General features: G+C 41.9%; 1 protein-coding gene across 1 annotated transcript in view; it reads left to right on the top strand.

The window, feature by feature from the left end:
* The window catches only part of METAP1D (methionyl aminopeptidase type 1D, mitochondrial), a 79,617-nt gene extending 67,708 nt beyond the window's left edge, over window positions 1–11,909 (top strand). Inside the window, 5 exon segments of the mRNA XM_024732916.1 lie at window positions 1,819–1,982; window positions 8,917–9,014; window positions 10,318–10,365; window positions 11,262–11,340; window positions 11,472–11,909. Of these exon segments, the coding sequence (XP_024588684.1) occupies window positions 1,819–1,982; window positions 8,917–9,014; window positions 10,318–10,365; window positions 11,262–11,340; window positions 11,472–11,550 (468 nt within the window). The 3' untranslated portion in view covers window positions 11,551–11,909.
* The last annotated feature ends 3,907 nt before the right edge of the window (window positions 11,910–15,816 follow it).

Consider the following 15,816-nt stretch of genomic DNA (forward strand, 5'->3'; position numbering starts at 1 on the left):
TTCAATAAACAATTCCATTTTTAACATAAAATGGTCAAAGTGAAATATTTTCAAATGTCTAGAAATGTGAAGGGACCAAGAAAACATACAGGTCAGTATCTTAAATTATATATCTTACGAAATATTTTATTAAGTGAAAGACTCCATTATTAGATCCTATACTTTTATCAGAAAATACTCGTTGCATTTTGTAATTGTTTACATTAGTATATATCACAAGAAAATAACTTCTTTCCCCCTTGAAAGTTGAATGTTTAAAAAAAGATAATGTGATACCCATATTAGTTGCTCAATAAATATTTGTTAAATAAATGAAGTATAAAACAAGAATAGTTTGTGGGTAAAAACAGTAATTATAGATAACTGCCACAGACTTTCAAAAGTATTATTTCATATATATTGAATCTTTCAAGTAGTCATTTTACAGGCTAGCAAAAAGTAATATGAAAAGGCAAGTAAACATTTTTTAAAATACATTTTTACTTAAATAGCAACTATACAAACATTCAGAGTTACAATTTTGTTTTAATAATTACTCTTTATCAGTAAATGTTATATACTTGTGTATCAAATCAAAACTTGTACTCTCTTGGATTACAAATGGGAATAAATATATAAAACATTGTTTTATTGCAAGGTAATTAAGATAATTTGATGTAGTAGCAAAAACACTTGATTAGAAGCCAATAATCCATCATATTAACCTGGTTCTACCTCTGTATTCTGCCACTAACCTTAGAAAAGTTACTTGTCTGTGCCTCAGTTTCCTGACTTTTAAAGTGAGGATAAAATAAAGACTCCTCCTGCCTCCCTCACAGAGGATACAAGAGTATATTTTTTAAGCAGAAGAGTATACATATTAATTTGGTATTAAAGCAGAAAGCTCAGATAAATCTCTTTTTTATTACAGTTTTGCATTCTATTTCATGAGAAAGAGAAATGTGAAAAATAATTACATAGGACAAGTTTATGCAAAATAGCAAATTCCATGCTATATCAAAGGATCAATATTCAACCAGTCTCCTCTGACTTCTATAGTTATTACGGTGTTTGGTAATTATTGATTTTTATAATGAATCTGGTGTCTTTCAAGATCCTACAGGGCCTTCTGAGTCATTGAAGACAGATAAAATGCTATTTTCTGTAATTTTATTCTTAAGCCTGTTTTGTTACATTCTGATTCTTTAAAAATCCATGTATAGTGTTTTCTGTTAACATTCTGCTATCTGGAACATTTGATTAAGATTCCACTTCCAGACAGGATTCTTCTATAACATTTTTCATTCCGATATTGAGCCACTTCAGTTCTTGGAACTGAATTCTCCTTCTGTCTGTTATAACACCAACATGTCTATCTTATTTCTTTTTGCCATTATCTATCACTTCCAAGTGTGGGACTGGTAAATAAAAGATAAGTATCTTTATGACACTGAAGAAACTTTTCACTGTGTTAAATACTTCTGGATTCTCTAAACCTATTGTAGTAATTGTGGGTCAGTGTCTTTGGTCACTATTTCTGCATATATAATTTTGTCTCAGAAATAAAATGAGGACTCAAAATGTTAAAGAACATTGCTAATCCTAATGCTGAAATAGCCATACTAGTCACAAATTTATTTTAAAATCTTGCAATATCATTGCGTGTCTTCCTCTTCGTAATTTCTGTAAGGCTATTTGTTTTTTTGTAGGTAAACTTGTCAGTAATTCTGGAAGGGTGAAACACATGAATCTACTAAATACATAAATGAATGCAATGTAGACTTTAGGAGAGTAGATTTTTAAACAAGGACATATTTTTAAATTTCTGCCTGTCTTTAGGTTTACTACAATGGCTACCATGGAGACACCTCTGAAACATTTTTGGTGGGCAATGTGGATGAATGTGGTAAAAAGTTAGTGGAGGTTGCCAGGAGGTGTAGAGATGAAGCAATTGCTGCTTGCAGAGCGGGGGCTCCCTTCTCTGTAATTGGAAACACAATCAGGTAAGCCTTCCACTGACAAGTAAAGGGAGGGTTGGCAAATGGTACAAAGGTTATTGGTGGCTTGGTATAAAGTTGATGACATGTTTTACTATTCAGAACCATCATTTCAGTCTGATATCAGTATGTGAACTGCCAGGCTGCTGTGTTGTTCCCTGAGTTTAAAAAAAAAATTTTTTTTTAAAGTGAATTATATCAGATCAGCAAAGAAACTTATAGAACCGGCAAGCAATGTTTATGTGACCGCTTTACTTTTAGCTTGACATGTTGGTCTGTAGTGTCCCTATATTCAAAATCACACCAGACGTGGAAGGAGTAACTAAGAAGGGGTAAGTATCCCAACTCTTGGACAGTGAGACAGGAGAAAAGCTAGATTTTATAAAGGCATGAAGTGAAACATATTCCTGTGATAGAAAGATAAAAAGCATTATTAGCTCAAGCAAGCCTTACCTTTCAAATTGGTGGATTAACAAACAGCCTGAAAAGGTGATCTTTTTTTTTTTTGGTCTGGTTCATTTTTCCTATAAACCATTGTTTACTTTCCACACAGGCTTCTATGCTTGCTTTTTGAGAGTATGTGTATTTTCCGAATTCAAGACTTTTCTTTGTAATCCGTTACCTACTTTAGATCTCTTTTTCTTCCCCATAACTGTTTTGAAGTAGACATACAGAATATGTGTTTTCATTTAACAGTAACATATTTTGTTAAAGATGATCACATCAGTACCTTTTAAAGTACTGTTCTCATTAATATGAACCATTGAATACTTCCCATTTGTCTGAAGGATGGAAGGCTTAGTCACCTTGAAAAGATGCTGCCTTTTTTCTTTGTAAGCCTTCAAACACTTTAAGAAAAAAGGCAGTAAAATATAAGTTAAATGCATTTATGGCTTTAAAAATATTGTAACAGTGATTCAGTGTCTGAATCAAACTTTAGTAAAATCTCTTTGGGTTATATGCGAGAAGCTTTTATTGAAGACTTTGAACAAAATTGTGTTTTTGACAGTTTTAAATTATAGGCTAACTAGCCTGGGAAAAAAGGATAGTGTCTCTCTGTTCTTTCATAGGAAATGTTGAATCAGACCCCTACTGAGAAAAGAAATTTAATGCATATCTCACTATCTTACTGTCCATGAATATAATAGAAATGAATTCAAAATGCAGTTTTATTTTTGCAAATGGGATGAGTCGATAGATGTACCTCATATTTTTGAACACCTAGGGTTCAACAAATTTACTGGTGGTGTTCTTGCATTTTAACAAAATTTATTCTTCAGTAGAAGGGGGCAGAGAACACTAGATTCTTATTCAAGCATTCTATCGAGCTCTGCATTCATGGCTGTGTCTAAAGGGCATGTCAGCCTTTGATTCTCTCTGAGAGGTAATTATCCTTTTCCTGTCACGGAACAACAAATGATAGCTAACTACAGAGGCACATTTGCAGTAGTCACATTCATCAACTGCAGAAAAAAAAATTCAATTTAATTGTGCAACACAGCTGCACATGGGCTTTTGAGCATTTCTGTTGTTCTCCCTGTCTCGCTATTCCTCCCTCCAGATCTATTTTTTAAACTTTTTTTCTGGTTATTTTTTCCCCTTTTTTGTCTCTTCTTCCATTTTTACTCTCTGTACTTTCTTGTTAAAGTAATTTTCCTTTGTGGCTCTCATTCTTTTTTCCCCATTGAAGGCTATGAATGTAGAAAATTATCACAATTACTCATATAATTGAGCCTCTTTGTAGCAAGTGCAACTCCAGTAGCCTTTCTCCATCATGAAAATGGTTTCATTATAGGGTTTTTCATATTCTCTGACACCATCTACACAGAGGAACAGGCGTGCAGATGAGATGTACTAGGAACAGGCTAGATCAGTAAGGTCACAGTAGGAATAATTAGCTCTGCTATGGAAAGAGCATCTAGGCCTTTTACTGCTACATAAATGTACTGTCCGTGGCTTTTAGTCACAAAAAAACTTACTAACAAATGGAGCTCCCGCCTACTACTTTGAAAAAAAGATTTGTATCAACACTACAATTTTCCATCATTAAGACTAATAACACAGAGCCTAGTATACATCAAGGGGAATAAAAAGAAAAATCTCACATTCAAGTGGCGGCTGGGTGCTGACCTTTGTTCCCTTTTTTTGTGTACGACTTAACTCTTTACAAAAAAGAGCCACACGCCACACCAACATGCAGGTGAACTCCAGCTAGTACTAGCAAAGCATAGCATTCAGTCGGAAAATCTGATAAATCTCCATGCAGGATAATGCATTTCATTACATATTCACTACATTAATTCTGGCTACATAAAAAAAAAGAAGAAGAAGAAGAGTAAAATTGAAAGTGACATTGGATTTTAGCTATCTGGATACAGAGGTCAGTTTTCGCAGAGGATGAATTTGCATGTACAAGCTCCTTTGAAAACCAGATCAGTCCCGACGACTGCACTTACGAAACTATGTGAAAAATAACAGACAATGAACTTTTTCCTTTACCCTAATGCATTTCATTATTTAGATGGTCTACGTCTGCCACTGAGGAGGAAACTGGCCCCAATTCTAACAAATGTTTGTTCTGATGTGTTAAGGCAGTGTTTCTGGACATCTATTATTTCGCCTTTTCTCATTCAGGCAAAATCTCAAGGGAGTAAATAAACAAACAGTCTCCACCTTTAAGCCAAAAATACTCGGAATCATTACAGACCGAAAGTTGACAAACATCTTTCAACTCAGCCTCGTTTATTTTAAGATACTCACCATCTTTTGCATAGCCTCCCTCTACTGATACACCATGAAAAGAACATTCAAGCATCTTTCAGTAGTATTATGTCACCAAAAACCTGGTGACCTTTCTAGGAAATTTTGAAATTTTCTGAAACCTAAAGGATAGGATGGTGTCTCTGAAGAAGTATTGGCTAAAAGACTTCAATGAAAAGAGTTCTCTGTGTGCCCTTCTGCTTCGTGAGGGATAGCTAGTGATCTTTAGGTTACAGTGTTATTATACTCACTGTACTTGCATTTGCTTTAAAATATTTCTAAATGTGTGTTTTTGTAATTACCTCTAGATGATATGAGCTGTACATATGAAGATACTGTGAATGTGTAGATTCATGCATCACAAATATGTGACAGTTCAATCAAAAATAATTTAAACTTGTACTTGTAAATGTCATGATGAAAGTATCAATGAATGGTTTTTAATGTTTAATTCATAAGTATATGTTTTGATATTAATTTAGAAGAATATAAAGCAGATTTTTAAAAATCTCTCTCTATTAGATTATGCACATTTAAACAATAAGTGGCTCAGGCAAAATAAGTCATTTTAATGTCATCTGTGATGGATTTTTCTTGACAGCTACTGTAAATTACAATTACACTGCTTCTCTCTGCACATGAAAGTAAGCATTGCAATAAATTATCTTTTATTTCCATCCATCATGTCTGCTTTTCAGAAACAGAAAACCTCAAATAAAAGTTCAGCACTATTGTAAGAAAAATACAGTAATTTGTGATCCAGTTTGAAACAAAAAAATGTACCACTCTTTTAGAAAACAGTTGTTGGCTTTCAAAAATATTACTAATTGTACTTAAACATTCCTTGTCATTAAAGGGAATCCTTGAATTTGTGCATTCCTGCATTGAAAACTACTGCTTAAAATAAAAATCTGGAAAGATTAAAGTAAAATTCCATAACTTAGAAAATCAGGTGCCATTTGAGATCCTTTAATTAGAGATGTGACCATTTGGGAATCAGCGCTGTTTATAGAGTTCATGAGAAAATGGTAATAAAACAATTTTCATGTGTATTTTTGTTTCTTTAGAAGAGTATGTACTTAAATATAATACTCCTCTGCCCTCTTGGGGAATGTATTCTTAGTCATAAAATGTAGTTTAAGTGTATCAAGGATTTTAATTTATCTAGACAAAACTTCAGTTGAGGAAAACTATCTCATGCAAGGGAATTAAATTAAGAAAATGATCACAAGATGAAATTCCTTTAGAGAGATTTTTCTTTCAGACTCTAAACCGTACCTGAAACATGAACTGTAATAATACAGTGTGATTTTTAGGTAAGTTCATAAACTACTTTTATACATCTCCTTCCTCCTCTCCCCTCCTCTCCTCCCCACATATTCCATCCGAAGGGCTTCACATCATAGATGGACTCAGGCTCAGGTGAGTGGCTGTCTTAGAAAATTTTTAATTAGAGAAACTCAAAACAGGAGAGCTAATACCGGGAGCGTTCTTCTGGTAGATTTTAACAAAAAGAAGGCAGATTTCATCTGTGAAATGTCCAAGGCAGGAAGACCCTCATGCTCAGAAATGGGTCATGACCCTCGATGGCTGGTGTTGGGGAGCAGTTGTGTACTTCTTGGGCACCCCTGCCCACCCAACAGCTTCCATTTCCCCCAACACACCAGCCAAGAGAAGCACGTGTACTCCACTTTCCCATGCCACAGCTAGGGATCCTAGCCACTTGATTCCATGTTAGAGTGGAATTTGCTACTACAAATTGCTTGGATTACCTCCACAAAGTTAGATTTAAACCCTAGAATCAGGTAAATAATCTTGTGCTTCCCTTATATTCCAAAACAGAAGAACAGTATATAGTAGAATAGTAGAAGGGGTACGCTTTTCAACAGTGATTAGAAATATTAATGAGATTTTATTCCATTCAGTCCCAGGAAGTATGTGTTAAAAAGCGAACTACCAATCCAAAAGGAAGATACCCTAAAAAGCAGACAGGCGTGTTTACTTAGTTCGTGAGAATCAAGCACTGAGATGGGTGCTCAACCAAGGAACTGAGGGAAATTTGTCCTGTTCTTTTCCTCTTCCCACACAGCTGTGAAATCCTCTGACCTTCGCATCCATGGCACATACATTCTATGATCCTCCTAATACCAGAAGTTCCAGCAGGATCCAGGCAGTAAATTGTTGTAGAATGCACTCAGATATCTTTAGCCACCTAGTAATTGCACAGCTTCTTTTATGAAGAGGAATGAGAGGCATGGGGGGAGGGGGGAGGGACCCCAGGTGTTTTTTCAGAGTGGGCTCCCTTCCTCTCCTCTCATCGGAAATTAAAATGAAGATTGCCATTGTAACACACATTTACGACATAGCTGTGATGCCTGCCAATCAGTTAGAGCCTTAAAAAAACAACAACAACAGCAACAAAAAAACTAGTTTGGTTTTTTTAAGAAAAGAAAATAGAACAGTTTATAATGAATCTTCTTAGAATTATTGAGGTTTGTTGGGACATAGATAACATAATTTACAGGTTTAGATAGAACCCATTCTTGTAAAAAAAATACTAGATCAGTTTATCTTACTAAATAATCTCTCTTCCACCCTTCTATCTACTCTCCATCCTGAGTTTCTATTCAGAAATTGTGTGGTACAAATAGGAACATCTTGGAAAAGTTGTAATACCTCCTGTCCAAAGTGCAAAGACACACAGAAATAAGTATAACCATAAAGAACAACTTAAGAGATAAAAGCATTCAGTTACCATTCCTCTCTACACATGCATAGCTCACCTATTTCTGCACTGTTACATGGAAATTAAATCTGAATGAGAGGCTGCCCACCTGCTATTTATAGTGACATCCTGGCCTAAGTGAAGACATTTTACAGGTCTGGAGATGAAGGTTAAAAATGTATACAGAAAAGTATATTGACAGGAATGCTCATATAGATGCTGGCTAAACGCCTTTGAGTTCATGTTAAACTAAACCGAAGGGCTGTTGGAACCTCTAGTTTGGGATCTAAGAACTTTGGTTTTGTTAAGAATTTAAACAGTGGGCCTGTAAATCCCAATCCATTATTATGGTTAGGGTTAAGGCACTTTGCCCTTCATTCACATGAAAATATAGATTGTTCGTGATATGTATGTTCTTGTCTTTCTGGTGCTCCCAGAAATGAACATGTTCACCTGATGGCAAAAACGACTTCTTCACCTTGTAGGTGAAGATTTTAGGGTTGGATTGTAAGATTTCACTTATATGGGATAGATGGAACCCAAAAGATTTGCATGTAGAAGTAACTAATGAAGCATTAAGAATTAAGAATCACAATACTAGCTTCACTTAAGCATCGTAGCGATTAAAAAGCATTTTTTATGAATTTTGTTAATGGTGTAAGTCTTTAGTAGAAATCCCAAATAATCACAAAGTTTTGGAGTGTTTCAAGAATACTGACAAAGTAGATGTGACCTTTTGTGTGAGTGTGTCTGTTTGTAAAATGTTTAATGTTCTGAATTATAGAAGTAGGAAGTTACATTTCAGATTGTAATTTTTTTGTCTGGTTCCCAAATCAGTGGTAATTTGCACAGCCTTTTTGTGAAACTCCATACAAATCAGGCAGATTTTTATGACCTGCATTACCTGTACATGTATCTTGGTTATATTGAGCTATATATGTGTGCATGCACACTCATCATCTAAAAGTGGCCTTGTTTGAATGCTGTACTAAAGTAAAGGAAGCAGGGCTCCCCCCTGGTGGCGCAGTGGTTGAGAGTCCGCCTGCCGATGCAGGGGACGCGGGTTCGTGCCCCGGTCCGGGAGGATCCCACATGCCGCGGAGCAGCTGGGCCCGTGAGCCATGGCCGCTGAGCCTGCGCGTCCGGAGCCTGTGCTCCGCAGCAGGAGAGGCCACAGCAGTGAGAGGCCCGTGTACCACAAAAATAATAAAGTAAATGAAGCAAATTACTGTGTTAGAAACATACCTTTTTTTCTTCATTTATCCAGAGGGAGTTGTTACAAGCTGTGACAAAAATTTAAAAATTTTCCAGAATAATGAAAACAAGTTGTTACTATCCTAAATATAACTTATTTTTTCTTTTTTCAGAGAATATTTTGAAGTGACTTTGTCTTATCTGTGTATGCGCTTAAAATGATCCAATTTAATTAAGTATTTTGTTTGGTTACTTTTAAAGCCAGATAACTCATCAGAATGGTTTGCAAGTCTGTCCACATTTTGTGGGACATGGGATAGGATCTTACTTTCATGGACATCCAGAAATTTGGCATCATGGTAAGAAAGTTAGTTTGGGAGCTGCTTATTGAATGTAATCAGGAGAAAGCAGTTTTGCTCCTGAATCCCTTGCTGCAATTTTGAATCCACAATGTCATCCTTTCCTATGAGTGTGTGGGTGGGAATGGGGGGGGCGGAGGTCCTACCTAATCGTAAGCAGCACATTACTATGTTATTGAATTAGAGCCCAGCCGTTTCAGTCCCAAAATAAGGTTTGTTTTGCTTTTTGTCTCCTGAAGGGTGATGGCTGGAAGTCACAAGGGATATTTGTCTAGAAAAAGTTACTGAAAACAAAACACCACAGCATCAATGTCCCAGCAGCATGCACATATGACTGTTTTCTGTTTTTCTTTTTCTGCCCCCTTCTCAAACCGCTGACTGTTGTGGTTAAACTTCATTACATCCTACACAGCGTTGACAGCTGATGTATTTAGCAGCGTGTACTCTTAGTGATTTCTAGATTATACCCACCCTGTGTTCTTTCCCCAGAATCTCCTGTTTTTCACTGCCTGGATGTGTACCCTACAGTGAGAAAGCAAGGGTGGGCCAGAAAGGGTGGAGTATTTGGGTTAGGGTAGGAAGCAGTTCTATGGAGTGCCCCCAAGGGGGGTGCATACGTGGACAGGGACCAAAGGAAAGTTGGCCCTAGAGCCTTGACCTGTGTGCTTGCGGTGGGAGCAGCCCCTGGAGGAACTACTGGCTGGAATCCATCCCCTGGAAGATCCCTAGAGACTCAGCAGGTCAGAACTCCCTTTGGGCCAAAGAGCTCCACCAGAGGCAGCTCATAAGAGGCCCAGGCTGGAGTGCAGAAAGGGCCTCTCAGGCATGTGCCTACCCAGCGCCAACACCTGGAAATACTTCAGATCACCCCTGTTCTTGCCTTCTACCAACTTGCCTTCCCTTTGACTCAGTTCCCAAGATGTCTTACTCTTTGGGTTGGAGGTGTGGAGGGCAAGGTCCAGGACCCAGTGAAGCCAGGAGACCTCAGAGCAAGTGGCCAGGGGACAGTGGAGAGGGGGTGCCCAACAGGTGTCTCAAGCACCCAGGCTGATTTTACTTAGCCTTGGTGCACCCTTCCTAGGGGCCCTGACCCCAAGCTCAGAAAATGCAAAGGCTGAGGCCTAGGAGCCCTGTGCTACCACCCAGGATTCTAGAAACTTCCACCCTTTCTTCCTAAAAGAAAAAATAAATAAGATAACCATGTTTTTTGAGTAGCCTAACCCCTCTAATTCCGTTTCTCTCTGTCCTCTCCATTTCCCATTCCTGCTCCCCACACCCGTTGTTTTCTGTTTTTGTTTTACAGCGAATGACAGCGATCTACGCATGGAGGAGGGCATGGCGTTCACAGTAGGTCAGTGCTGAGCTCCTCTTCAGAGAGCAGTGGATCCCTCGCGGAAGCAGCGGCGCTGGCCTAGGCCAGGCAGTCCAGTTGAAGGGCTAATAAAGCCAATCAGCATAATTAAATAATTCAGATGCATAGTAAATCTGATTAAATAATATCCTCGAGCCCCATCTTCCTAAATCAGATACTTACCAACACATTTAGGAGACGGCAGCCGTCCAACCTTTTAATTCTGTTACCAGTGTAATGTGGTGTTTGGGTTTTTTGTGTTGTTTTGTGGGGTGTTTTTGTTTTTGTTTTTCATTAACACCCAGTAACTAGAGGCATTTATGTCCCTTGCTCCCTGTCAGCTAGTGACATACTCTCTGGTAACCCATTCCTGGCTGATCATGTGATTGGTGTCACCACCAAATTCCAATCACCTAAGACCCTGAAGGCATCATATTTCTGACTGTGGGGCTTAATGGAGAAGCAATTAGAGTGAAATAAGAAAATTGTTATTTGCTGATTAATGAACATTTTGAGCATGTTTTAAAAATTCAAATATTTTTAAAAACTGACTGGTATTCATGAGAGGGACTGGTGTTTGGGTGGTTATTATCCACAGGGTCCTAATTAAGGCTTGATTAAAATGCCCTTTTTTCCTCTAAAAAGAATTACGAACTAGGCAACTTCATAACATTTTTGAATGCCATAGCGTTTCCTCTTCCTACTGTTTGGTTTGTAGCATACTATGTAAGCAACATCAATTATCAGCGCTTGTGAGATGACAACATGAGCCCGTGGGGGGAAGCACTTGGAGGGAGGGGGGAGAACCTTTTTATTCTCTTTTTTGATAATCAGATGAAACAATGTTTAACAAGAATCTGATTAGATCACTGCAGTAAATATTTTCCCTCTTACAGAGCCAATTATAACCGAGGGATCCCCTGAATTTAAAGTGCTGGAGGATGCATGGACTGTGGTCTCCTTGGACAATCAAAGGTGTTTGCTTTCTGCCCGGTTTCTTTTAAATTGTATAGAAAGGGAAGGTTCGTCCGACGACGAGGGCGAGCTGCTACTCCCCGCCCCGCAGGCGCTTGAGCGCTTGCTGGTCGCTGCCTTGTGTGTTTCAGGTCGGCCCAGTTCGAGCACACAGTTCTCATCACGTCGGGGGGCGCGCAGATCCTGACCAAACTGCCCCACGAGGCCTGAGGAGCCACCCAAAGGTCGCAGAGACCCGGCGCCTTTTTTCTGAAATTGCTGAAATCCAGCTGGAGAACTTTGAGAAGAAACAGGCTAACGGCAGGTCTCACAGTAACCTACCTAGCACCTAGTAGCGCCTTGGGAAAACGCGGTGGGGATTGGTGGCCGTTGAGAGCTCAGATCCGAGGCCCCGAGGTGGCCGTGCGGCTTCGGAAAGACGGGTCCTGGTGCCTGGCTCTGCTTCCCAACGCGGGAAACGCATCTGGAAGGGAGCGGGGACGCCCTCATTTGGAAGACGAGGGATTCCTAGAAATGCATAGCTTTCTCTTTCCCTTGTCTTGACTGCCCGAATAAAAAGCTTTCACCTCCTAAAACCGCTGTGTCTTGTGCTCTTTCGTCTCTGAAGGTTACTAGGGTAAGAGGGTAGGTGGTTAATTTTTGAGTCTCTGAACTTTTAACACGCGCGCGCAAAAAGAAAAGCCCGAGCCTAGCTGTTAGGAATTTTTTTTAAGTCTCTTTCTTCCCCCCTTTTAGCCCTTCCAGTTCTTTCCCCTTCTTAGCTGCTTCGCGATGAAAAGATTAGCCCGCCAGTGGAGGAGTTAGCTACAAATATTTCCTTGCCACTGGACCCTGGGCCTGGCCCTTCCGCAGGGGTTATCACTCCCCAAACTTGACTTTCCTGGTCCCGTGCGGCTCCTCTTCCCTGGCCTTCAACCCGCACCGCGCGCCCATCCCAAAGGTTAAATTTGAGAGACCCTCCCTCCGACACAAGAAGGCAAGCTAGACCGTTTGTCGCCCTAGGAATTGGAGCATCGGTCCCACTCGCCCAGATGTGGGCAGTGTCTGGCGGGTCCCCTACCTAAATTGATCTCTTCCAATACTGGCCCTCTTCAGACCCGTGCTAATGCGCTGGAGACCCAGAGCATCCCTGCAAGAGGAGTCACGGGAACTTTTGACGGCAAGGGCCTAGTTAGTCGGGATTGGAGCTGGTCAGTTTAACCCCGATTCAGCCTGCCAGCAGCTCCACCTGCTTCAGAAGCAGGAAATCCAAGAGTCCACATTCTGTGGACTCATTACCGCCCTCAGTACCCTGCCTTTCTTAGCGCTCACTCCTCAGGACCTCTTCACACCTGGGCTCAGAGGTGGAAAGGGCTGGGCTTCTAACAAGCCATGTAGAAAGTAGTTTCACCCCGTCATGGTTTTAGGGTGTCCCACCCATCAGTGCTTGTGCTAACTCTTGTTTCTACTGAAGCGGGTTTTACAAAGCTGCCATCCACTAAACACAGATTGGGCTCAGCTCCAGACCACCAAGGAGATGTGGACAACTGTCATTGCCATGACAGGTGGCCTACGTGATAGGACTGGAGAGCCAGCTCGTCTATGTGACATTCAGAGTGTGGGAAAAGTTATAGGAAACTGAGGCCCACGAGCGTGCTTGGAAAAGTGGCTAGTTCAAGCTTTTCCCTGAACTCGGTTCTCATGGGCATCCTCCAACCCTTCCAGCTCCCTTTCTCTGCGTCCAGGGATGTAGAATTTGGACAGAGGGGATTCCGATTCTAGTGGATCTGAGAGCTGGAAAAGATGAGGGAGGGGTTGAAGATTTACAAGACCCACAGGAAAACTTTAGGGTGCCGGGGAGTTGGCCAAGAAAAGGCCTAGAGACTGAGGCTGCTGCCCCAGAACAACCCGAATTTTCTAGAGAGGAACAAGGCCCAGATAACCTTGGGAGAGTTTTGCCAGAGAATGACTTCACTTCTCTCCTAGATTAGTCGGATTGCAGCGATTAGGCAGTATCTTATCTACGGATCAGTTTACCCGGAGATTCCCCAAGAATAATTTCATTAGGACCACAGAATTTTACCAGCCACTGGGATAGCACGCTGCTTATGCAGTAATTTTTCCGAGGTAGAGGTATTTATGGGACAGGTTTATAATCCCACTTATTAAAGTGACTAACCTCAAGTTTAAATATGATACGTATATATATATATATATATATACTAGCACCAGCCAGTCGTCAGCAGCTCCGTAGGAAACAAACTTGAATTAGAATGAACTCCGTTTAACATGCTTTGAAGTTGAAATTTGGAAGCAGATTTTAAAATACCTTGTCCACGTCCTCACCCCCAATCCCGCCAACTCAATTGGCCCCAAACCTCACCCTGGGTTGCAGGGATTCCAGCCACGCGTGACTACTGCTAACCCCACAAGGCGCCCGGTCCTGTGGTGTCTCCTACAGGTCCTACTCGGAATCCGGGGCTCTCAGGATAATTGAGAGAGTTTTGTTGCCTCTCTGAGTTGGGACAGGCGAAGATCTAAGCAAGCCGGTGTTTCAGAACAGGTGTCGCCGTGGCAGTGAGAGTTGGGAGGGATCCACCCTGGGCTCTTAGAATAGAGATAAGATCACACATGGAGAAGCTAGTCAAGGCCGGGCGTCTCAGCACCTGAGGGCCCCGGCTCAGCCACCCCTCCCCGAACCTGCTTCTCTGGGGCTAAGAAATAATTCCGGAGTGTAGGCACTCCCTCGCCCAGATACAATTCACTTTTAAAATAACCCAGGCTCTGAAACCTTTTCCTGTGAGGGGCTTTTGTTCCCTGGAGCCAGCCCTGTCCCCTGCGCTGCGGAAGACTTGGATTCCCCCCCTCCAGAAGTGAACGGCAAAGAGCCCTGTAGACCGTCGCGACCTGTGGCCGCCTCTCTCCCTTTCCCCCACCCTGCAGTTCTCTGGAATAAACTGGCCCAGGGCAGCCCAGCCGTCGGGTTTCCTCACGCCTTGCCCTGAGCAGCCGGAATCGCCAGCCTTGCTTCCCTCCGTCCCAATCCCTGCCCCGCGCCAGCCGCGGCGATCACTTACGTGGGCAGGGCCCATGAGGCGCGCGAGGGAGACCAGGGGCCCGGGCGGCATCAGCTGCGGTGCAGGGCGCACCGCACTCCGCACCCCAAAACAGGCGCTAGGAAAGAGCAGTTAAAACCACAAGTGCAACACGGAAATCAAGAGGAGTGGAACGGCTCCGGGAGTTGTCTGGTGGCGGAGTCATTAGCTGGTTGTTCCTACAAAGCCTCACCGTGTGCTTCGGCGATTAAGTGGGGAGGGGGGGAAGATAAAAGAAAAAAGAAAAAGAAAGAAAGAAGGAAAAATCTTTTAAAACGTTGGCAAACCCGTTATTGGTTTGGAGGATTGGTCGTTTCGTTTTGCTTGGCTTTTATTTTTTGCTCCAACCACACTGCCTGAAATATCTCTGCTCCCCAATATCTTACCCTTAAACCAAAGGAGAGGAATTCCCCCGGGCAGCAGCTGCTGCTACAGAAGTTAAAAGAGAGAAGCCCCTTCCACTAATATCTGTAACGACAGCACCGATGTAATTTGTTTTGAATGTTCATTTTTATTGGTGTTCCCTCTGCCAAAATGTGCTTGATTACAGAGGTTTGTCCTGTGATCACTGCGCACTCTAGAAAGGGGAAGGTGCCTCGGCGAAGGTTCAGCTCAGGCCAGATCAAACCCTGGGCTGTTTAAGGCTGAAAGGCTGCATGTTGCTATTAGTGTTAAATATATGGCTAATTATGCGTATGAAAATTAAACATCAGTGTTATGCTAATGGGGCGCCTTCAGCTGCGGATCCGAGCACTTGAGACTACCATTTAATCAAATGAATCAGTAACTAATACATCTGCACGTGTGAACTTTCACAAGATCATTTCCCTGTTCCCGTCACACCGCTAAATTATGAAAGAAATAATTATCAACACTTTCTAATTACCTAACAAAGTAATTTGGGATTCACCGTGGGGCTGGCGGGATAGGGAACCAACAGCCCCTTGGCAGCCTGCGTGGTGTGCGCCACGCCTCATGGGGGTGGCTGTGTGGCGGTGGCGGCGGGGGCTTTTGTGCACTTTTCTGTACCTAGCGTCCCAGCAGATAGAAGGCGCCGCGGCAGCTTTTGCCTCCACCAGCTCTACACCAGGCCCAGTGGCGCCCGCTTTGACCCCTGGAGATGAGGAGGATCCTGGGTGACAATGAGAGACGTGTTCACACACAGACAAGCGAGCCTACCACTGGCCTGGTTTTGCTGCGGGTTTTGGTATCCTCCAGGACTCCTACACCCCGGGTACTCTCGCCAGACCCCAAGAGGCCGGAAAATGACCAGCTGGCGTCCGCGGCTCAAGCAGAACTGAGACCGCCAGCTCCTAGGCTCCACTCTGTGCCGCGCCCTAGGGGCGAGTGAGCCGGGGCGCTCGGCGCAGAGGGAATGGAGGCGGGGGGAGGAGGAGGAAGG

This window comes from Neophocaena asiaeorientalis, unplaced genomic scaffold, assembly GCF_003031525.2.
Source record: "Neophocaena asiaeorientalis asiaeorientalis breed wild unplaced genomic scaffold, Neophocaena_asiaeorientalis_V1.1 scaffold96, whole genome shotgun sequence".
NCBI lineage: Eukaryota > Metazoa > Chordata > Mammalia > Artiodactyla > Phocoenidae > Neophocaena > Neophocaena asiaeorientalis.